This window comes from Oncorhynchus keta, chromosome 2 (assembly GCF_023373465.1).
Source record: "Oncorhynchus keta strain PuntledgeMale-10-30-2019 chromosome 2, Oket_V2, whole genome shotgun sequence".
Taxonomy (NCBI): Eukaryota; Metazoa; Chordata; class Actinopteri; order Salmoniformes; family Salmonidae; genus Oncorhynchus; species Oncorhynchus keta.
The window spans coordinates 26,824,386-26,849,548 of record NC_068422.1 but is presented as its reverse complement, the minus strand read 5'-3'; the positions used below and the strand labels follow the sequence as shown (position 1 = coordinate 26,849,548).

The 25,163-nt window shown below is 42.3% G+C and overlaps 1 protein-coding gene across 1 annotated transcript in view; it reads left to right on the top strand.

Annotated features, from left to right (window-relative positions):
• Window positions 1-25,163, top strand: part of crtac1b (cartilage acidic protein 1b) — a 64,775-nt gene that overhangs the window by 7,157 nt on the left and 32,455 nt on the right. The window contains exons 2-5 of the mRNA XM_035741650.2: window positions 1,016-1,206; window positions 6,778-6,974; window positions 7,449-7,585; window positions 22,281-22,437. Of these exons, the coding sequence (XP_035597543.1) occupies window positions 1,019-1,206; window positions 6,778-6,974; window positions 7,449-7,585; window positions 22,281-22,437 (679 nt within the window). The 5' untranslated portion in view covers window positions 1,016-1,018. The remainder of the gene's footprint in view (window positions 1-1,015; window positions 1,207-6,777; window positions 6,975-7,448; window positions 7,586-22,280; window positions 22,438-25,163) is intronic.

Genomic DNA, 25,163 nt, shown 5'->3' with positions numbered 1-25,163 from the left:
TGATGGTGTGGGGGTGCTTTGCTGGTGACACTGTCTGTGATTTATTTAGAATTCAATGCACACTTAATCAGCATATTTACCACAGCATTCTGCAGCGATACGCCATCCCGTCTTTCAACAGGACAATGACCCAAAACACACCTCCAGGCTGTGTAAGGGCTATTTGACCAAGAAGGAGAGTGATGTTGTGTTGCATCAGATGACCTGGCCTCCACAGTCACCCGATCTCAACCCAATTGAGATAGTTTGGGATGAGTTGGACCACAGAGTGAAGGAAATGCAGCCAGCAAGTGCTCAGACTGTTGGAAAAGGCCCACCTGTTAATTGAAATGCATTTCCTCATGAAGCTGGTTGTGTTATTTCAGATTTTTGATGCCTTACCTATTATTCTACAAACATAGAAAATAGTAAAAACAAAGAAAAACCCTTGAATGAGTAGGTGTGTCCAAACTTTTAACTGGTATTGTATATTCAAAGACCTTGGTAGCAAGCAGGACAGAAGGTGTTATCGACATCAGCTTTTAGGGTGCAGTTATGAGGTGACCAATAATGGTTGCAAATGAGATCAGCTGTGTTGGTGAATTTAGCACTTATTGATGGTTTAATGCGAGATCAACTGGTGATAATCTGGTGGCCATCGATGGTTACAATATGCCTGACACCTTTTCCATTACATTTTGTTATAAAAAAAACAAGTATTTACCTGGTTGTAATAGTGACTATTTGGTTTGGTTCTGGTTATAATCTTCTCAACCAGAAAGACAGTTTTCATCCAGAATGTGATGTCAATGTGATGTCATATTTTCACCTCCAATGCCCAGCTGTTCTGGGGGTGTGGAGGGTTGCAAAATTATGCTAACTTGACCAAAATATAAAGGTTATCCAGAAGTCCTGCTTAGAAGATTTCCGGAATCGGAAGGGAATATGCAGAAAATGTAGAATTTTCAAACCAGGATTTCCAGAAAAGGAACGATGCTACAATTTTGCATCCCTAAGGTTGTGATTCTGTCTGCAGGTGATGATGTCCCTGTGGGTGTGTATATTCCTCCCTGTCCTCTCTGCGGCCCAACGGTCAGAGCCCATGTTCTCAGCGGTCACAGAGACCATGCTTCCTCCGGACTATGACAACAATCCCACCCAGCTCAACTACGGAGTGGCTGTCACCGACGTAGACAACGATGGAGACCTTGAGATGTTTGTAGCCGGGTGAGTGAGTGACATGGTCAATAGAACTAATCAGAACTAGTCAGAATTGGTCAGAACCAGTCAGAATGTGTCAGATCCAGAATATGTTAGACATAGGAAGCAGTGGATAATCTTGAGATGTTCATAGCCAGGTGAGTAAGTTAGAAGGTCTCAGAACCAATCAAAAGAACTTAGAAGAACTTATTTACCTTCAGAGGTGAATGTAGCAAGCCAGTTGCCGTGATAAAAGTTTTTTTGTTGTTGTACACTCTCCTCAAACAATAGCATGGCATTTTTCACTGTAATAGCTACTGTACATTTACATTTACATTTAAGTCATTTAGCAGACGCTCTTATCCAGAGCGACTTACAAATTGGTGCATTCACCTTATATGCATTCACCTTATGTAGATTGTAAATTGGACAGTGCAGTTAGATTAACATAAATGTAAGATTTCTGCCCATATAAGACATGTCTATGTCCAGGAAAGTTTGCTGTTACTTACAACGTCATGCTAATCACATTAGGGCACTTTAGCTCAACAGTCCTGGTATAGGGACACCGATCCCGTAGAGGTTTGTGTTTCCAAGTCTATACTGTTGTTGTGTAAACAAATTGCATATATGCTTTCACTGGACATCGTCATTGGTTTTGAAAACTATTATAAATAAACAGCACAATGCAGAAGCGTCAATTATTGAGAAAGTGGCACACATTTTTACCCATTTATAAAAATAAAAAACGGAAATATCACATTTACGTAAGGATTCAGACCCTTTACTCAGTACTTCGTTAAAGCACCTTTGGCAGCGATTACAGCCTCGAGGCTTCTTGGGTATGACACTACAAGCTTGGCACACCTGTATTTGGGGAGTTTCTCCCATTCTTTTCTGCAGATCCTCTCAAGCTCTGTCAGGTTGGAAAGGGACCGTTGCTGCACAGCTATATTCAGGTCTCCCCAGAGATGTTTGATCCGGTTCAAGTCAGAGCCTTGTCCCGAAGTCCCCCTTGCATTGTCTTGGCTGTGTGCTTAGGGTTGTTGTCCTGTTGGAAGGTGAACCTTCAACCCAGTCTGAGGTCCTGAGCACTCTGGAGCAGGATGTCAAGGATGTCTCTGTACTTTGCTTCGTTCATCTTTGCCTTGGTCCTGGCTAGTCTCCCAGTCTCTGCCATTGAAAAACATCCCCACAACATTATGCGGCCACCACCATGCTTCACCGTAGGGATGGTACCAGGTTTCCTCCAGACGTCATGAGAGTGCCCTTAGTTCAATCTTGGTTTCCTCATACCAGAAAATCGTGTTTCTTGAGGTCTGAGAGTCTTTAGGTGCCTTTTGACAAACTCCAAGCAGGCTGTCATATGTCTTTTACTGAGGAGTGGCTTCCTTTTGGCCACTCTAACATAAAGGCCTGATGGGTAAAGTGCTGCAGAGATGGTTGTCCTTCTGGAAGGTTCTCCCATCTCCACAGATGAACTCTAGAGCTCTGTCAGAGTGACCATTGGCTTCTTGGTCACCTCCCTGACCAAGGCCCTTCTCCTCCGATTGCTCAGTTAGGCCGGGCGGCCAGCTCTAGGAAGAGTCTTGGTGGTTTCAAACTCCTTCCATTTAAGAATGCCACTGTACTCGTGGAGATCTTCAATGATGCAGAAATGTTTTGGTACCCTTCCCTTGATCTGTGCTTCGACACAATCCTATCTCGGAGCTCTACGGACAATTCCTTTGACCTCATGGCTTGGTTTGTGCTCTAACATGCACTGTCAACTGTGGGTTCTTATATAGACAGGTGTGTGCCTTTCCAAGTCATGTCCAATCAATTGAATTTACCACAGGTCGACTCCAATCAAGTTGTAAGAACATCTCAAGGATGATCAATGGAAACAGGTGCACCTGAGCTCAATTTTGAGTCTCATAGCAAAGATTCTGAATACGTAGTAAATAAGGCATTTTTTTTAAAATCAATTTGCAACATTTTCTAAAAACCTGTATTTGCTTTGTCTTTATGGGGTATTGTGTGTAGATTGCTAAGAATGAGTTTTTATTTAATCCGTTTTAGAATGAGGCTGTAACAAAATGTGGAAAAAGTCAAGGGGTCTGAATACTTTCTGAAGGCACTGTATATGACTCTGGTCAAAACTGTTATAAAACAGCCTATTTAATATACTCTCAATTATGTTTGACCTTGTTACATTTATTCCTGCTTCAAGAAAATCCACAAGGGCATGTTTTATAGAAAATTCACAGGGTGGCCAAAATGACATCAACCTTTATGTAACATTACAGAAACAAACCTAAAACAACCTCTATTCTGTTTAAATTCACTCCTGCCTCAAGAAAATCCACCATGACATGCTTCAACACTAAGTGAAATACAAGGTAGTACTATCACAAATTATGTCTATTACAGATAATTACATAACAAAATGTCTTCTCTGTTATAAAATGTGAAATCCCATTCTGTTTCAAGAGGAAAATTGATTCGTTCTCACAGTAACAGGAGAATCAGGGAGTTTATAGCAGTAAAACGCTTTCTTCCATTTATGGACCTAAGAGACAATTACAGCGATTCCAAGACAAGATAGTGATCTCTCCAATAACCCCAACAAGGTGGGAAAAATGGAAAGTGATCTATCGTTTGCTTAACTAAAGTTTAAATAGGTCCGTAGCTCTTGCTCTTATGTTAAGGTATCTTTACTTCACTGAACTAAACATAGGGGGAAAGGGATCTATCATTTCTGACCAAAGGTAGGAAGTGTTCTGTCACTCACTTAGCTAAATGTACAAGAAAAGGGGGGAAGAGATCTGTCATTTTCTGAGCTAATGGAAGAGAGAGAAGGGCTGAACAAGGATGAAAAATAAAGTGTTTTACAGGACGAAAGTGTATAAGGGTGACCTGAGTCTTCGACAAGTGGTACTCATGAGAATGGATAATGCTGGATGGCGCTACACTGATAGAGGTTTGGCGAGACTGCAGTATACAGGAGAGTGGAGGGAGGGGCAGAGACAGGGATGGTGAAATTAAGCACTGTCATCCCATGACTATGATATAGTTTAGTGAAGTGTGGCATCTAGTTGAAGTTAAGTGATTGGAAGTTCAATAAGAAGTGGTCCTTTATTCTTAAAAACAAGATGTTTTGGCATCAAACCTTTCATCAGAGCAGGCTGGTAACCTTCACATTGTCTGAAGATCCCCTTCTCTTCTCCTTTATTCATTATTCATGACAAATGGCCAGATTTGAACCAGGTGCATATATTTTCTAAAGGGAACATTGAGGACACAGATTAAATAATGGTGAGATATATAAAAAAGTCAATTGTAAATTAACATAGTTTAATGTTTTAGATTTAATTTTTTGGTGTTTTAACCTCGCTGAAAAAGCCTGGCACTTTGGAAGTAAACCTGTCCCTCAGACATAAAATACTGGGACATAGCCTACTGTATACATGTATATCTTTGAGCAGCATTATTATTCCATAGACACATATTTTGACATAGTTCAGTCTCAACCTCTCTCCCCAGAACCAGATCTCACGCGATATTTGGTTCTGGGTTTCCGAGATGAGACACAGTTTAATGTATGTCTATGCTCCATAGAACACATCTATAGTCAAAGTATGAGACGGGTTGTCAGTGAATTACTGAGGTCAGATAAGGGTATGTGCTATCCGGGAACCCGGGACGTCCCTACCCAATTGAGGTTGACATTTTAAAATGGTTAAAGTAAGAGTCATGGTTATGGTTAAGGGTAAGGGGAGGGGTTAAATTTAAGGTTTAAGTTTTAGGGTTGGGACGTCCCAAGGATGATGGATAGCACTGATCGTCAGATAAGTGTCCATAAGTGAGAGGTTTACTCTGTTTGACCTCCCATCATCTCTCTGCTCCATCTATGGCCTATAGCATCCAGCCTTTAACATCGACAGCCTATAACATCCAGCCTTTAACATCGACAGCCTATAACAAACAGCCTATAACAAACAGCCTATAACATCTACTGCCTATAACATCCAGCCTTTAACATCGACAGCCTATAACAAACAGCCTATAACAAACAGCCTATAACAAACAGCCTATAACATCCAGCCTTTAACATCGACAGCCTATAACAAACAGCCTATAACAAACAGCCTATAACATCCAGCCTTTAACATCGACAGCCTATAACAAACAGCCTATAACAAACAGCCTATAACATCTACTGCCTATAACATCCAGCCTTTAACATCGACAGCCTATAACAAACAGCCTATAACAAACAGCCTATAACATCCAGCCTTTAACATCGACAGCCTATAACAAACAGCCTATAACATCTACTGCCTAAAACATCCAGCCTATGTGTACCGGTGTGTGTATAGCACTTTGTGACATCTGATGTAAAAAGGGCTTTATAAATACATTTGATTGAATCTAAGTAACATAAAGAATCCATCGGTTTAAGCTTGAGGTCTGTGTTTTTGCATGGGCTGTGTCTCAATTCTCCGCATCTGCCGATGTTTCACTGCTGCATCTGCCATGGAAAGTGTCAGAGCTACAGCACTGTTTCAGACCAACAGACATCCGGAAATCCGTCTTCTCACAAAAACAACTGTAGCATTTGAACGGTTTAGCCTACAAAACTAATACCATTCTATAGAAAGGGGAGACTCTCACAAATATGATGGTGTTTTCTGTTTTGCTCTACGACCCCCACAAGCCTCACGGGACTTGTCTGAAATCAGTAACGCTAATTTGCCAACTTTTGTCTGTAGTGTCCGAACCGTTTGGGCTACAAACAAATATGACCCCAGGGTAGACTTTCACGAACATGATGGTGTCATGGGCCTATAAAAATAAGGGGTTAAATGTGTCAAAAAACTACAAATATTTCCAAAGCTTTCTTCTATTTCCTAGATATAAGAAAGACACGTCAATAACGTAATATTATAAATAATTGTTTTAATATTTCTGGGGGATACCTAAAGGGGTCCTAAAATTGAAAATCAAATAGTTAAATGATCCATGGTGTGACCTTCCTAAAACAATTCCATATGTCAGCTTAGAACCCCCCAAATCTGCATAGACTTTTAAGAAATAATATCGACAACCTATAACATCCAGCCTATAACTACTGTAGTAACTACACACAGTTTTAGAAACTGATTTTTCTAAGGGTACTCTTATGAACCTTAGATGGGCCTTGAACATTTTTACATTATTCTAAATACCTGAAGGTACAAGACATAAACTGGTGTTTACTAATGACTCAACTTTAGCTCAGAGGGTTAACACGATCTTGAGGCCAGTAAATACAAGAAGGCAATTACTCCCTGTTGTTCCACCATTATTGATTGATGATTGTAGGTGCAGCCCTATGGGCGACAATGAACTCTTCTTAAAACAGGTACTATTTGCCCTAACATTGCCTCACAAATCTTCAAGTATGATCTCTCAAAACTTCCGTTAGAATTATGTCCATGAAAAGGTAACGATTATTTATGCAAATATTAAAGTTAACACTGGAACTCTGTGCCCTGTAACTCTGATGTTGCTATTGCCTAGGTCAAAGGGTTTAGATGATGTGCAGCCTTTAACTCTGTTGTTGGTCTCTTACAGGTACAATGGTCCCAATCTGGTTCTGAAGTACGACAAGCAGAGGAAGAGACTGGTCAACATTGCTGTTGACAACCGTAGCTCCCCTTTCTATGCTCTGAGAGATCGCCAAGGCAATGCCATCGGAGTGACAGCCTGCGACATTGATGGAGACGGAAGAGAGGAGATCTATGTGCTCAATACCAACAACGCCTTCTCAGGTAGACATGCATACACACACACAGAGAGATGCATGCATACGTTTAAGAATATATACTATACATACACCCGCACATGCACTAATACACACACACGAGTACACACACACATCCACACGGATCATGTCCTCTCATCTCTCTTCAGACACAAACACGGAAGGGAGGATCAATATAGCAGAGATAAACATTTCTAATCACAGACTTCATCAGGTAACAGATAAGGACTTTGTGTCGCTATTAATCTTCAGAGAGTTTATAGGACTGACTGCCAAAACTACAATATCACAGCTTTATCATTTTCTCTTTACTTTATTTACCCCCAAAATGGTTGTATAGGATTCTAGATGTTTTATCTTCATTTAAATCTAAAATATTCTCTGTTCTTTTCTTTTCTCTTTTCTTCTCCCCTCCCCTCTTCTTTCCTCTCCTCCTCCTCCTCCACCTCCTCTCCTCTTCTATCCTCCTCCTCTCCTGAAGGTCGTGCCACCTACTCTGATAAGCTCTTTAAGTTCCGTAATGGCCGGTTTGAAGATCTGTTAAACGATGATATTAACGAACACCGCGATGTAGCCAACCGCTTGGCTGGACGATCTGTAGCCTGCGTAGACCGAAAGGTACAAGAGCCACACACACACACACACACACACACACACACACACACACACACACACACACACACACACACACACACACACACACACACACACACACACACACACACACACACACACACACACACACACACACACACACACACACACACACACACACACACACACACACGTGCTCAGACTGAGAAACACACTCACACTGCAGAACTCACTATACACAGCTCTCTCTAAACAGATCTGTCTTTCTATGTCAGTTTCTGTCCTTTACACCCCATTACTAACCTCTTATCTCATTTGAGCATATCAACAATAACTCAGGCTTTCTGTTTAGTGTCTCTTCTCCCAGCCCATATTATGATGTGGGTTTTATATTTGTGTGTGTGTCTGTGTGTGTGTTTGTGTGACTGTAGGTGCGTAGTCATAATTCATGCTTGCTGTGTGTCCCGCCCTCCTCAGTGTGTGTTATGACAGTTCATTAGAAGAGAGATGTGGTGTTCTGTCTCCTCTTTTGCTCAGTGCACCGCTGTAATTACAAAACAATGGGCTCGTTCATTCTACAGACTGACATACAAGGGGAGAAATTATGTCTACACACAGACACGCATACACACAAAATACAATGACACAGACAAACACATACATTTAAACAAACACTTGCATGCACACACACACACATGCACACACACACACACACACACACACACACACACACACACACACACACACACACACACACACACACACACACACACACACACACACACACACACACACACACACACACACACACACACACACACACACACACACACACACACACACAGTAAAATAATGTGGCAATGGATGGCCAGTGTATGGGCCAAATGGAGATAGGCAGAACAGCATATTTCTGTAATCATGACTACAGTCCTCTCTACCCCACCCCAGGTTGAGGGATAAAGCTGTTACCCAGTGAGGTACAGTACGGACGGTATTAGAATCGATTTTCTGACTGCAGTCTCATCTGACTGGGCATGGGAGAGAAGCCAAGCCCATAGGAAGAGATCTCCTTTTAATATGACAATACCTTTACAACGGTCCAAACTCTTAGTCTCCTTGAGTGTGTGTATTGTGTGTGTGTATTGTGTGTGTGTTTGCGCACGGGCATGTGGGTGCGTGTGTGTGTGTGTGTTAATGTCATGAGATGGATGAGAGAATAAAGCATTTTCCTTCAGCTGTAAAAATCTACCTCTCCTATACTTTCTGAGAGGACCTTCTTTTTCTCCCATCCACAGTTGGAGTTAAGTTTACATCAGTCATTGATGAGCAGGATGTGAGCCCGCCTCATGTAATGGAGATTTCTCATCATTGTACTTTAATATGATATATAATATATACATTATAGCCCCATTGGAGCAGCACCACAAGGTTATAAAAGCCAGTGGTTTGAGCAGTATCTCACCGCAGGAAAATATTCCTTCATTATAATTATAATTATATTCCTCTTGTGACGGCCGGCCGCCCAACAACCTGCCCGCTTGACCCTATCCCCTCCTCTCTTCTCCAGACCATTTCCGGAGACCTTCTCCCTTACCTCACCTCGCTCATCAACTCATCCCTGACCGCTGGCCACGTCCCTTCCGTCTTCAAGAGAGCGAGAGTTGCACCCCTTCTGAAAAAACCTACACTCGATCCCTCCGATGTCAACAACTACAGACCAGTATCCCTTCTTTCTTTTCTCTCCAAAACTCTTGAACGTGCCGTCCTTGGCCAGCTCTCCCGCTATCTCTCTCAGAATGACCTTCTTGATCCTAATCAGTCAGGTTTCAAGACTAGTCATTCAACTGAGACTGCTCTTCTCTGTATCACGGAGGCTGCTAAAGCTAACTCTCTCTCCTCTGCTCTCATCCTTCTAGACCTATCGGCTGCCTTCGATACTGTGAACCATCAGATCCTCCTCTCCACCCTCTCCGAGTTGGGCATCTCCGGCGCGGCCCACGCTTGGATTGCGTCCTACCTGACAGGTCGCTCCTACCAGGTGGCGTGGCGAGAATCTGTCTCCTCACCACGCGCTCTCACCACTGGTGTCCCCCAGGGCTCTGTTCTAGGCCCTCTCCTATTCTCGCTATACACCAAGTCACTTGGCTCTGTCATAACCTCACATGGTCTCTCCTATCATTGCTATGCAGACGACACACAATTAATCTTCTCCTTTCCCCCTTCTGATGACCAGGTGGCGAATCGCATCTCTGCATGTCTGGCAGACATATCAGTGTGGATGACGGATCACCACCTCAAGCTGAACGTCGGCAAGACGGAGCTGCTCTTCCTCCCGGGGAAGGACTGCCCGTTCCATGATCTCGCTATCACGGTTGACAACTCCATTGTGTCCTCCTCCCAGAGCGCTAAGAACCTTGGCGTGATCCTGGACAACACCCTGTCGTTCTCAACTAACACCAAGGCGGGGGCCCGTTCCTGTAGGTTCATGCTCTACAACATCCGCAGAGTACGACCCTGCCTCACACAGGAAGCGGCGCAGGTCCTAATCCAGGCACTTGTCATCTCCCGTCTGGATTACTGCAACTCGCTGTTGGCTGGGCTCCCTGCCTGTGCCATTAAACCCCTACAACTCATCCAGAACGCCGCAGCCCGTCTGGTGTTCAACCTTCCCAAGTTCTCTCACGTCACCCCGCTCCTCCGCTCTCTCCACTGGCTTCCAGTTGAAGCTCGCATCCGCTACAAGACCATGGTGCTTGCCTACGGAGCTGTGAGGGGAACGGCACCTCAGTACCTCCAGGCTCTGATCAGGCCCTACACCCAAACAAGGCCACTGCGTTCATCCACCTCTGGCCTGCTCGCCTCCCTACCACTGAGGAAGTACAGTTCCCGCTCAGCCCAGTCAAAACTGTTCGCTGCTCTGGCCCCCCAATGGTGGAACAAACTCCCTCACGACGCCAGGACAGCGGAGTCAATCACCACCTTCCGGAGACACCTGAAACCCCACCTCTTTAAGGAATACCTAGGATAGGATAAGTAATCCTTCTCACCCCCTCCCCCCTAAAAGATTTAGATGCACTATTGTAAAGTGGCTGTTCCACTGGATGTCATAAGGTGAATGCACCAATTTGTAAGTCGCTCTGGATAAGAGCGTCTGCTAAATGACTTAAATGTAAATGTAATGTTAATTGACATTTTTGTAAGGGTTGATACATCTTTTGTTAATCAAGTCTGACATTTTCTTAGGTGTAAATTACAAACTTCAGAAGCCTTTTAAACCTTGTATACACTGTTTGCATTTCCTGCTGCACAGGAAAATTCAATTTGACAACACAGATCAAATTAAGATATAGCACATTTGTATGTGGTAGGAAATTCAACTGATCAATCAACTTCCATTTTGTATCACTCACGTCCATAACACACTTTATAGTGAAAGATAGTGTGAAAAAAGGGGGAAAAGACAGATAAAAATGTTGTAATAAGGCCTAAGATGTGAACCACTCTGTCTTGTTCCCCCTTTCAGGGGACCACCAAATCACTGTCAAAAGCTCTTGAAGACCACAATTCCCAGAGATTTTTTTTAACATAACATATGTTGCAGTATGTTTTTTTGTATTTATACAGTACCAGTCAAAAGTTTTGAAACACCTAGTCATTCAAGGGTTTGTCTTTATTTTACTATTTTCTACAAGGCATGAAACTATGAAATAGCACATATGGAATCATGTAGTAACCAAAAAAGTGTTAAATAAATCAACATATATTTTAGATTCTTCAAGGTAGCCACTCTTTGCCTTGACAGCTTTGCACACTCTTGGCATTCTCTCAACCAGCTTCACCTGCAATTCTTTTCCAACAGTCTTGAAGGAGTTCCCACATATGCTGAGCACTTGTTGGCTGCTTTTCCTACACTCTGCGGTCCAACTCATCCCAAACCATCTCAATTGGATTGAGGTCGGGTGATTGTGGAGGCCAGGTCATTTGATGCAATACCCCATCACTATTCTTAGCAAATAGCCCTTACACAGCCTGGAGGTGTGTTTTGGGTCATTGTCCTGTTGAAAAACAAATGATAGTCACACTAAGCTCAAACCAGATGGGATGGCAAATCCCATGCTGGTTAATTGTGCCTTGAATTCTAAATAAATCCCAGACAGTGACACCAGCAAAGCACCCCCACACCATTACAACTCCTCCTCCATGCTTCATGGTGGGAACCGCACATGTGGAGATCATCCGTTTACCTACTCCGCGTCTCACAAGGACACGGAGGCTGGAACCAAAAATCTCAAATTTGGACTCATCACAAAAAGGCCACAAAGTGTGGGGGAAAAGAGAAAAAAAAGGTAGAAAGATGAATGTGTTTGGTGTTATTTACTTCTAAATAGACTTCTATCACTCACTCAGAGATATAATTACTCATCTAGACCACTGCATCTTTCTTAGTCTCCTTCAGTGTGTGTGTGTATTCCGCATACGTGCGTGCCTCTGTATATGTGTGTGTGTGCATGCCTCTGTATGTGTGTTTTTTAGTCTCCTTGGGAGGGAGGTGCCATCATTTGTCTTTTCCAAACTGATGAAGGGAAGCTATTGATTTAAGACATGTGAAAGTGATAGATGACACTGAAACAGGACCACTTTCAGACAAAGACTAGTGACCGAAAATGAGCTTTGGTATAAAGAGCTATCTGGAAACTATTTACACTTTTAGCTCCAAATGTGAATATTTGGTCCTACCCAAATGTCAAAGTTGATTTGTTGACTGTAATAGCCTCCCTAAGTCAAACAACGTCACAATGCGAAAGGCCTTCAAAACACGCACACACACATGCCCACACAGCCATTCATGCATGCATGTACACACACACACACACACACACACACACACACACACACACACACACACACACACACACACACACACACACACACACACACACACACACACACACACACACACACACACACACACACACACACACACACACACACACACACACACACACACACACACACACACACACACAGTGAGTGAAGCATCATTACTGAAAACCACTGACTTTTAACACCAGTAACTAATTTTCAATGGCCTTGGAGCCTGCAGCACTAAATCATACTTGTGTGTGTGTGTGTGTTTGTTTCTATTACCTGAGATGGATGTGCTGAGAGAGTGAGCTGTGACGATCTGATGCTGGTGGTGACATTTACATTCCTTAACAGTCATATTCATTTTAGTCCCGCAGTGGAAATTAGATTAGATTGTATTTAGTCACATGCACAGGGTCACAGATGTAGTTGCAGTGTATAGTGAAATTGTTAAGCTCCGAGCTGATTGTCTGGGGGTAGAAGCTATTGCCCAGTCTCTTAGTTTTAGCCATGATGCTCCTGTACTGCGTGTGTCAAAGTGATGGATGCGAGGAGAACAGGCCGTGGCTCAGGTGGCTGATGTCCCGGATGATCTTCTTGGCCTTCCTGTGACATCTGGTGTTGTAGGTGTCTTGGAGGGAAGGCAGTGTGCACCCAATGCTGCATTTGGCTGAGCGTACCACCCTCTGTAGTTACTAACGGTTCGCGGTGGTGGAGATTCCATATCAGGCTGTGATGCAGTCCCACAGTATTCTCTCGATGGTGCTTCTGTAGAAGCAGGCAAATTTCAGCTGAATTTCTTCAGCCTCCTGAGGTGGAAGAGTTGCTGTCGTGTATTTTAAGATAGACTGGATCTTTATATTTGCCATCTGGGTCTTGTTTTAATAATAGTGAAATAAGACCTTCCTGCTTAGTACCTGACAGACCATTTCTGTAGGATTAATTAAAACAATCTTACAATGGCGCTTTTAGTATATCAAAAAAAGGCTTGATAGACCTCTTACCAGTATGCAATCAAGCCCTAGTGTTTTTCCAGACTGAAAGGATTTAATAGCCTCAACGTTATTCCTCTGTAATTTGGCCTTCACACTGATCTTTCTGTACATTTGTTAATTTTTCCATTTTTTGTTTTATTTGGAAAGACTTCCTTTCAGTAATCTTCATTCAGTGGGAGAGGATGAGACGGAAAAGAGAACATCTGCTTAAAATATTCATCTTCCTCTTTTAAAATATAATTCGGAGAATCATAAATGACTTCAGTAACGAGTTTCTGCAAATTATTTTTGTTAGCGTTCCTGTGTTGGAGATTCAGGAAGAATTTTGTGCATTTTTCTCCATATTCCATCCAGTTTGCTTTATTTTTTAAATATATTTCATTAGATCGTTCTTGAATAGGTTCCTCGAGTTCTTTTTGTTTTTCCTCTAACTTATTTTGTCTCTGTAACATCGTTTTTATTGCTATCTATCTGTACTATTAGTTCATGTATTTCCCTTGTTAGTCTTGTCTCTTTAGCCAGAAACTGCTTTTTTATTATTGATAGAACATTGAATTGAATGACCTCTGAAGGTACATTTAAAGGTATCCCAAACAATAAGTGAATTTCTTGTTCCTATATTATACTGTAAATATTCAGTTATAAATGATTTTGTCTTAGTTAAAAATGAGTTGTCATCCAGTAACTTTGATTACATTTCCAATATCCCTGTCCATGTGGAAATTCTATAAGGGTTATGTGAAGGCCAATTAGATGATGATCCGATCGCGTTCTGTCTCCCATTATTTTTTTTTCACCTTTGATGCAAGAGAGAAAGAGAGAAAGAGACAAGAAAGTAGTCAAGACGGCTAGCTTGATTAAGTCTCCTCCATGTATATCTCTCTAGGTCGGGGTTTTTTAGTCTACAAATATCCACTATTTCTAATGTGTCCATAATATTTGTGATTTCCTTAACTGCACGGTGAAAGTAGTTTGTAGAGTGATTTCCTTTACAGTCCATTGAGGTATTTAACACTGTGTTATAGTCTCCTACCAGAATGATTTGATCATTTGTTGGCTGTAAGTTCAATAAATTGGTATAAATATTTTCAAAGAAGTATGGATCATCCTGATTTGGACCATTATAGATGAACCTTTCTAGCTTTCCACTAGCGGAACCCCTCGACAACATTCCGCTGAAAAGGCAGCACGCGAAATTCAAAAATATTGTAGCTTTCACACATTAACAAGTCCAATCGATAAAATGAAAGATGAACTTCTTGTCTGATTTCAAAAAGGCTTTACAGCGAAAGCACAACATATGATTATGTTAGGTCAGAGCCAAGTCACAAAAACACACAGCCATTTTTCCAGCCAAAGATACGAGTCACAAAAAGCAGAAATATAGATAAAATGAATCACTAACCTTTGATGATCTTCATCAGATAACACTCATATGACATCATGTTACACAATACATGTATGTTTTGTTCGATAATGTGCATATTTATATCCAAAAATCTCAGTTTACATTGGCGCGTTACATGCAGTAATGTTTTGATTCCAAAACATCCGGTGATTTTGCAGATAGCCACATCAAATCCCAGAAATACTCATAATAAACATTGATAAAAGATACAAGTGTTATTCACAGAATTAAAGATAGACTTCTCCTTAACTTCTTATGGTATAGAGGACGCTGGCAAAAGCCAGGAAAAATGCAGTGCGGCAAATAAAATAAAAATCATATAAAAATCAAACTTTCATTAAAACCAGTTATGCATTAGGGGGCGCTATTAACATTTTTCGATGAAAAACGTTCCCGTTTCAAACAAGATATTTTGTCACGAAACGATGTTCGACTATGCATATAATTGACAGCTTTGGATAGAAAACACTCTGACGTTTCCAAAACTGCAAAGATGTTGTCTGTGAGTGCCACAGAACTGATGTTACAGGCGAAATCCAGATAAAAATCCAACCAGGAAGTGCCGCATTTTTTGAAACCGCCTCATGCCAATGATTCCTTATATGGCTGTGAATGAGCTACGAATGAGCTTACGTTTTCCACGTATTCCCCAAGGTGTCTACAGCATTGTGACGTATTTTTACGCATTTCCATTGAAGAATAGCCGTAAGGAACCATATATAGCAAGTGGTCACATGGTGTCTCCCGCAGAAAATCTTGCGTAAAATACTGAGGTAGCCATTTTTCCAATCGCTTCTTATGAGAAACCAATTTCCTCGACGGATATATTATCGAATTTATATGTTAAAAACACCTTGAGGATGGATCCTAAACAACGTTTGCCGTGTTTCTGTCGATATTATATTATGATTATATTATGGAGTTAATTTTGAAAAAAGTTTGGCGTTGTATAGGTAGCATTTTCCGGTCGATTTCTCAGCCAAGCATGATGAACAAACGGGAGCTATTTCGCCTACAAAAATAATATTTTTGGAAAAAAGGAACATTTGCGATCTAACTGGGAGTCTCCTGAGTGAAAGCATCTGAAGTTCTTCAAAGGTAAATTATTTAATTTGGTTGCTTTTCTTATTTTCGTGAAAATGTTGCCTGCTGCCAGCAGAGCCTAGCATAGCATTATGCCATGATAAACTTACACAAATGCTTGTCTAGCGTTGGCTGTAACACATATTTTGAAAATCTGAGACGACAGTGTTGTTAACAAAAGGCTAAGCTTGTGTTTGAATATATTTATTTCATTTCATTTGCGATTTTCATGAATAGGAAAAGTTTCTAGGGGTATTTATGTCCGCTGCGTTATGCTAATTCGTTTGAGGCTATGATTACGATCCCGGATCCGGGATTGCTCGTCACAAGAGGTTAAATCACACATGTAAAATACTAAATTAAAGCTACACTCGTTGTGAATCCAGCCAACATGTCAGATTTTAAAAATGCTTTTCGGTGAAAGCATAAGAAGCTATTATCTGATGATAGCACAACAGTAAACAAAGATGGTAGCATATTTCAACCCTGCAGGCGCTACACAAAACTCAGAAATAAAATATAAAACAAGCCTTACCTTTGACGAGCTTCTTTAGTTGGCACTCCAATATGTCCCATAAACATAACAATTGGTCCTTTTGTTCGATTAATTCCGTCCATATATATCCAAAATGTCAATTTATTTGGCCCATTTGATCCAGAAAAAACAGCTTCCAAAATGCGCAACGTCACTACAAAATATTTCAAACTACTTTTGTAATACAACTTTAGGTATTTTTAAACGTTAATAATCGATCAAATTGAAGATGGGTCTATCTGTGTTCAATACAGGAACACAACAAACCAAGCTACTTTTCAATTCTTGCACAACTCTCAACAGTGTTACGTAGTTCCTAGATGGCCAGACTTCTTCATTGCACAAAGGAATAACCTCAACCAAATTCCAAAGACTGGTGACATCCAGTGGAAGCGGTAGGAACTGAAAATAAGTTCCTAATAACTATTGTTTGCCAATGAGGACTCAATGAACAGACAGAGACCTAAAAAAATAATAATTCTGAACGGTTAGTCCTTGGGGCTTTGCCTGCTACATAAGTTCTGTTATACTCACAGACATGATTCAAACAGCTTTAGAAACTTCAGAGTGTTTTCTATCCAAATCCACTAATAATATGCATATCTTATATTCTTGGCATGAGTAGCAGGAAGTTGAATTTGGGCACGCTATTTATTCAAAAGTGAAAATGCTGCCCCCTATACCTTAAGAAGTTAATGTAACCGCTGTGTCAGATTTCAAAAAAACTTTACGGAAAAAGCATAATCTGAGTACGGCGCTCAGAGCCCAATCCAGCCAAAGAAATATCTGCCATGTTTGAGTCAACAGAGGTTAGAAATAACATTATAAATATTCACTTTCCTTTGATGATCGTCATCAGAATGCACTCCCATGAATCCTAGTTCGACAATAAATAACTGATTTGTTCCATAAAGTCCATCATTTATGTCCAAATAGCCACTTGTTGTTCATCTCCATGAGGTGGGAGCACTACGTCCAGACAAACACTCGAAAAGTTCCGTTACAGGTCGTAGAAAGATGCCAAACGATGTATGGAATCAATCTTTACGTTGTTTTCAACAGAAAAATTCAATAATGTTCCAACCGGAGAATTCCATTGTCTGTAGAAAAGCACTGGAACGAGAGCTAACTCCGTCGGGACCACGCGTCAAAAGCCCGAGACACTCTGACAGACCACTGACTCATTCAGCTCCCATTCCCCCCTCCTTTATAGCAGAAGCCTGAAATAAGTTTCTAAAGACGGTTGACATCTAGTGGAAGCCTTAGGAAGTGCAACTTGACCCCATAGACACTGTGAATTTGGTAGGCCAAGCTTTGAAAAACTACAAACCTAAATCAAAACAAATCAAATCAAATGTATTTATATAGCCCTTTGTACATCATATCTCAAAGTGCTGTACAGAAACCCACCCTAAAACCCCAAACCGCAAGCAATGCAGGTGTAGAAGCACGGTGGCTAGGAAAAACTCCCTAGAAAGGCCAAAACCTAGGAAGAAACCAAGAGAGGAACCAGGCTATGTGGGGTGGCCAGTCCTCTTCTGGCTGTGCCGGGTGGAGATTTTAACAGAACATGGCCAAGATGTTCAAATGTTCATAAATGACCAGCATGGTCAAATAATAATAATCACAGGCAGAACAGTTGAAACTGTAGCAGCAGCATGGCCAGGTGGACTGGGGACAGCAAGGAGTCATCGTGTCAGGTAGTCCTGAGGCATGGTCCTAGGGCTCAGGTCCTCCGAGAGAGAGAAAGAAAGAGAGAAAGAGAGAATTAGAGAGAGAGCATACTTAAATTCACAAAGGACACCGGATAGGACAGGAGAAGTACTCCAGATATAACAAACTAACCCTAGCCCCCGACACATAAACTACTGCAGCATAAATACTGGAGGCTGAGACAGGAGGGGTCAGGAGACACTGTGGCCCCATCCGATGACACGCCCGGACAGGGCCAAACAGGAAGGATATAACCCCACCCACTTTGCCAAAGCACATCCCCCACAGCACTAGAGGGATATCTTCAACCACCAACTTACCATCCTGAGACAAGGCCGAGTATAGCCCACAAAGATCTCCGCCAATCCAACCAGATTTCCCACTTCTTGGTTGAAATTTTCTCAGGTTGAATTTTTCTCAGGTTTTCACCTGCCATATGAGTTCTGTTATACTCACAGACATCATTCAAACAGTTTTAGAAACTCCAGAGTGTTTTCTATCCAATACTAATAATAATATGCATGTATTAGCATCTGGGACTGAGTAGGAGGCAGTTCACTCTGGGCACGCTATTCATCCAAAAGTGAAAATGCTGCCCCCTATCCCAAACAAGTTAATGAGCCAAATGTCTTTTTCATCCACTTTCATATTAATAAAGATCCATCTTCCTTGCACATCATTCCTAACTAGTTGCACATTCAGATCGACATTTTTGTAAATTAATATTATCACTCCTTTTGAGTTACCGTGTCCATGACAGAAAATGATTTCACCGCTCCATTCCTTTTTTCCACGCAACTTCATCTAAGGATGTAGAGTGAGTTTCCTGTAAACAAAATATATTCTTTGGGAACAATCCTCAGGTTATTTTTAAAATATATAATCGATAATATTTCAACCGGACTGTACCTTCTTCAATAGGAGAGAGAAAGAAAAAGTCTGCTCTAAGCTGTTGCGCATGCAAAACTCTGCTGGCTCCCATCCATACAATGACGCGATGTGATCTTTCTCGCTCATTTTTTCAGAATAAAAGCCTCAAACTACTTCTAAAGACTGTTCACAACTTGTGAAAGCCATAGGAAAATGAATCTGGTTGATATCCCTTTAATTGGAGCGAAGGCAGGCAATGGAACAGAGAGCTTTCAGGAAAAACAGCACCTCCGGGTTGGATTTTCCTCAGGTTTTCGCCTGCAATATCAGTTCTGTTATACTCACAGACAATATTTTGACAGTTTTGGAAACTTTAGAGTTTTATATCCTAATCTGATAATTATTATATTAATCCTAATTATATGCATATTCAATATTCAAGATTCTGGGCCTGAGAAATAGGCAGTTTCATTTGTTTACGTTTTTCATCCAAACATCAAAATAATGCCCCCTACACTCAACCACTCCACAAATTTCTTGTTAACAAACTATGGTTTTGGCAAGTCGGATAGAATATCTACTTTGTGCATGACAGAAGTTATTTTTCTAACAATTATTTACAGACAGATTATTTCTGTTATAATTCACTGTATCACAATTCCGGTGGGTCAGAAATTTACATACACTAAGTTGACTGTGCCTTTAAACAGCTTGGAAAATGATGTCATGGCTTTAGAAGCTTCTGAGATTCTGATAGGCTAATTGACATAATTTGAGTCAATTGGAGGTGTACCTGTGAATATATTTCAAGGCCTACCTTCAAACTCAGTGCTTCTTTGCTTGACATCATGGGAAAATCAAAAGAAATCAGTCAGGACCTCAGACAAAAATAGAGCTCTCCACAAGTCTGGTTCATCCTTGGGAGCAATTACATACACTAAGTTGACTGAGAGAAGAAGGGAGCCCTGAAGGTATCACATTCATCTGTACAAACAATAGTATGCAAGTATAAACACCAATGGGACCACACAGCCGTCATATCGCTCAAGAAGGAGACGTGTTCTGTCTCCTGGAGAGGAACGTACTTTGGTGCAAAAAGTGCAAATCAATCCCAGAACAAGGACCTTGTTAAGATGCTGAAGGAAACCGGTACCAAAGTATCTATATCCACAGTAAAAACGAGTCCTACATCGACATCACCTGAAAGGCCGCTCAGCAACTGCAACTGCACATGGCGACAAAGATCGTACTTTTTGGAGAAATGTCCTCTGGTCTGATGAAACAAAAATAGAACTGTTTGGCCATTATGACCATCGTTTTGTTTGGAGGAAAAAGGGGGAGGCTTGCAAGCCGAAGAACAGCGTCCCAACCGTGAAGCACGGGGGTGTCATGTTCTGACCCTAGTTCTTGTGTTATTTGTTTGTTTTAGTTGGTCAGGACGTGAGTTAGGTGGGCATTCTATGTTTTGTGTTTCTAGGTTGGTTTTCTGTGTTCGGCCTAGTATGGTTCTTAATCAGAGGCAAGTTTTGTTAGTTGTCTCTGATTGAGAATCCTACGTAGGTAGCCTGGGTTTCACTGTTGTTTTGTGGGTGATTGTTTCCGTGTCTGTGTTTGTCGCCACACGGTACTGTTTCGGTTTGTTCACGTTTACTGTTTCTGTTCATTGTTCAGTTTATGTTTTTTAAATAAACAACCATGGACACTTACCACGCTGCGCATTGGTCCTCCGATCCTTCTTGCTTCTTCTCCTCAGACGAAGAGGAGGAGGAAAACCATTACAGTGGTTGTGTGGGTGCTTTGCTGCAGGTGTGACTTGTGCACTTCACAAAATACACTAAATTTATGTGGATATATTCAAGCAGCATTTCAAGACATCCGTCAGGAAGTTAAAGCTTGGTTGCAAATGGGTCTTCCAAATGGACAATGACCCCAAGCATACTTCCAAATTTGTGGCAAAATGGCTTAAACAAAGTCAATGTATTGGAGTGGCCATCACAAAGCCCTGACCTCAATCCTATAGAAAATTGGGGGCAGAACTGAAAAAGCGTGTGCGAACAAGGAGGCCTACGAACCTGACTCAGTTACACCCGCTGTCAGGAGGAATGGGCCAAAATTCACCCAACTTATTGTGGGAAGCTTGTGGAAGGCTACCTGAAATGTTTGACCCAAGGTAAACAATTTAAAAGCAATGCTACCGAATACCAATTGAGTGTATGTAAACATCTGGCCCACTGGGAAATAAATCATTCTCTCTACTATTATTCTGACATTTTACATTCTTAAAATAAAGTGGTGATCCTAACTGACCTAAGACAGGGCATTTTTACTAGAATTAAATGTCTGGAATTGCAAAAAACTGAGTTTTTAAATGCATTTGGCTAAAGTATATGTGAACTTCCGACTTCAACTGTATATATTCTTAATTTCTTTAATTTTTACTTTTGAATTATGTGCATTTTGTTTTCTAGGTATTATTACTGCACTGTTAGATATAGAAACACAAATATTACGCTGCACCTGCCGTAACATCTGCAAATCTGTGTACGCGACCAATAAACTTTGATTTGATGTGTGTGTGTAAGGGCCAGTGGGTAACTTAGCGCATTGTAATGGTAGTGTGTAATCTATTAGGGTGGTTCCGTCTGAGCCTTTATGTCTGCAGGGACCCTCACTGATAATGGAGTGTGAAATTAACCTCCAAAGGGATGAAGAGAAAGATGGAAGGAGGAGAGTGAGAGAAGGAGGGAGGAGAGAGGAGGGAATGAGATGGAGGGCTGGAGAGAAAAGAGAGGGAAGGAAAGAAAGATGGAGTAAGAAGACAAAAAGAGGGAGAGAGAAAGATTGTAGGATGAAAGAAAGAGAGAGAAGGGAGATGGGTAGAGAGTGGAAGAGAAAATTGTATGTGTGTGGGGAACTGAGTAGGGAATTAGGGAACAAGGATAAGGGTTGAGTTAGATTAGTGAAAGATAGGGGTCTAGAGTTCCAACCTTTTTGTGCAGTCAATGGTTCCAACTTTTCATGTCTCTCCTTCCTTATGGAACTGGGTGTGATGCCATGGACAATGTTTGTTCACGTTGCTTACTAAAGTCTCTTATCCAAATAATTCCTTCTCCTTTCATATGGTACATATTGTTATGCCATCTTCTAAATACTGTTACAAACTTCACCTATGTTCATGGTTGTTTTAATAACCAAATTTACCAGCGGTAACTTAAATCTAACTCAAAGTCCATGTCTTCTTGTCTCTAGGGTACAGGTCGTTATGCCATCTACATAGCTAACTATGCTAGTGGTAACGTGGCTCCCCATGCCCTGATAGAAATGGATGAAGCTGCCAGTGACCTCTCCCGAGGCATCATCGCCCTGTCCAACGTCGCAGAGCAGGCTGGAGTCAACAAGTTCACAGGTAGATCTGTGTGTGTGTGCTTGTGTACCTATGCAGAGTTGGAGAGAGTAAAAGTGAGAGTACTAGAATGAGAGAGAGAAAGACCATTTGGGAAAAACGGAGGAGTGATAGAAAGGGAGGAAGAGACCATAATCCATTGCGTGCCTACTTGTCCGGTCTGTGTTTATTTTATTTTTTATTTAACCTTTATTTTACTAGGCAAAGATAGGCCTTATTTACTTTGAAGAACTATTAAAATAGTGATTTTGTTAGACAGCATAGGCAGCAGCTCTGTAGAGATGAGAATTAAGTAATAAAGTAATCAAATAAGACAAATGTAATGCAACAACTGAAATAGAAGTAAAGTATTGTGAATAAATGATGGTTAATAAGTGATAAGCAGTAATGGGCATCACTACCATCATGGGACTTGTAATTGTTTTATTCGGTTTTGTTACATTATTCAACCCACATAATGCATACTGCATTTTCATGTTTAAAAAAATAATAGAAAACAGTGATTTAAAAAAATTATCAAACCGAAACCGAACCGACCTCAAAAATAACTAATTGCTTAACACTAGTTTGGGATAGTTAAAACATTTGCTAATAACAACGTATGCCTATTTCTGCACACTAAGAGTTCTTTGGGAAGGGTGATGGTTTTATGGGGAACCATAGTGAATCAAAGAACCCTTCAGTGGTTCAATCGAATATTTAGGGACGTGGTTTGCTCACAGCTCTTATTGTGCAACTGTGAGTGACAGTCATTCCAGTTGATCTAATCTGTTGTGTTATGCCATTACTGTTACGGTTTTCTTCCGTCGAAGGAGAGCCGGTCCAAAATGCAGCGTGGTAATTTCCATACATGTTTATTGAACGACAAAAACACGAACAATACAAAACAACAAACGGAACGTGAAAACCTATACAGCCTATCTGGTGACTACAAACACAGAGACAGGAACAATCACCCACGAAACACTCAAAGAATATGGCTGCCTAAATATGGTTCCCAATCAGAGACAACAAAAATCACATGCCTCTGATTAAGAACCGCCTCAGGCAACCATAGACTTTCCTAGACAACCCTACTCATCCACAATCCCAATACCTACCAAAACCCCAATACAAAAACACACCACAAAATAAACCCATGTCACACCCTGGCCTGACCAAATAAATAAAGAAAACACAAAATACTAAGACAAAGGCATGACAGAACCCCCCCCAAGGTGCGGAATCCCGGCCGCTCACCTAAACCCATAGGGGAGGGTCCGAGTGGGCGTCTGTCCACGGTGGCGGCTCCGGCTCGGGACGTGGACCCCACTCCAACCAAGTCTTAGTCCCCCTGTAACGCGTCCTTTGATTGGCGACCCTCGCCGCCGACCTTGGCCTAATAACCCTCACCAAGGACCCCACTGGACTGAGGGGCAGCTCGGGACTGAGGTGGAAGCTCGGGACTGAGGGGAAGCTCGGGACTGAGGGGAAGCTCGGGACTGAGGGGAAGCTCGGGACTGAGGGGAAGCTCGGGACTGAGGGGAAGCTCGGGACTGAGGGGTAGCTCGGGACTGAGGGGTAGCTCAGCACTGAGAGGAAGCCCAGTACTGAGAGGAAGCCCAGTACTGAGAGGAAGCTCAGGCAGGTAGTAGGCTCTGGCAGATCCTGGCTAGCTGGTGGTTCTGGCAGATCCTGGCTGGCTGGCGGATCTGGAAGAGTCTGGTTGACCGGCGGATCTGGAAGTGTCTGGTTGACTGGCAGATCTGGAAGAGTCTGGTTGACTGGCAGATCTGGAAGAGTCTGGTTGACTGGCAGATCTGGAAGAGTCTGGTTGACTGGCAGATCTGGAAGAGTCTGGCTGACTGGCAGATCTGGAAGATCATGGCTGACTGGCGGATCCTGGCTGACTGGCGGATCCTGGCTGACTGGCGGATCTAGCTGCTCCATGCAGACTGGCAGCTCTGGCTGCTCTATGCAGACTGGCAGCTCTGGCTGCTCCATGCAGACTGGCAGCTCCATGCAGACTGGCAGCTCTGGCTGCTCTATGCAGTCTGGCAGCTCTGGCTGCTCCATGCAAATTGGCAGCTCTGGCTGCTCCATGCAGAATGACAGCTCTGGCTGCTCCATGCAGACTGACAGCTCTGGCTGCTCCATGCAGACTGACAGCTCAGGCTGCTCCATGCAGACTGACAGCTCAGGCTGCTTCATGCAGGCTGGCAGCTCTGGCTGCGCTGAACAGGCAGGAGGGCTCTGGCAGCGCTGAACAGGTGGGAGACTCCGGCAGCACAGGAGAGGAGGAAGGCTCTTGCTGCGCTAAACAGGCGGGAGACTCCAGCAGCCATGCCTGCTTCGCCAACTCCATTCTCCGATAACCTGCTTCGCACTGCTCCAGCGAATCCCAGGCGGGCTCCGGCACTCTCTCTGGGTCGACCGCCCACCTGTCTATTTCCTCCCAAGTAGTGTAGTCCCGATATTGTTGCTCCTGCTGCCGCTGTTGCTTCTCCTCATACCAGCGCCTCTCAGCTCTCGCTGCCTCCAGTTCTTCTTTGGGGCGGCGATATTCTCCAGGCTGATCCCAGGGTCCTTCTCCGAACAATTCATCCTCCCATGTCCATTCCTCTTTTCGCTGCTTCTGCTGTCGCTGCCTGTCACCACGCTGCTTGGTCCTGGTGTGGTGGGTGATTCTGTTACGGTTTTCTTCCGTTGAAGGAGAGTCAGACCAAAATGCAGCGTGATAATTTCCATAC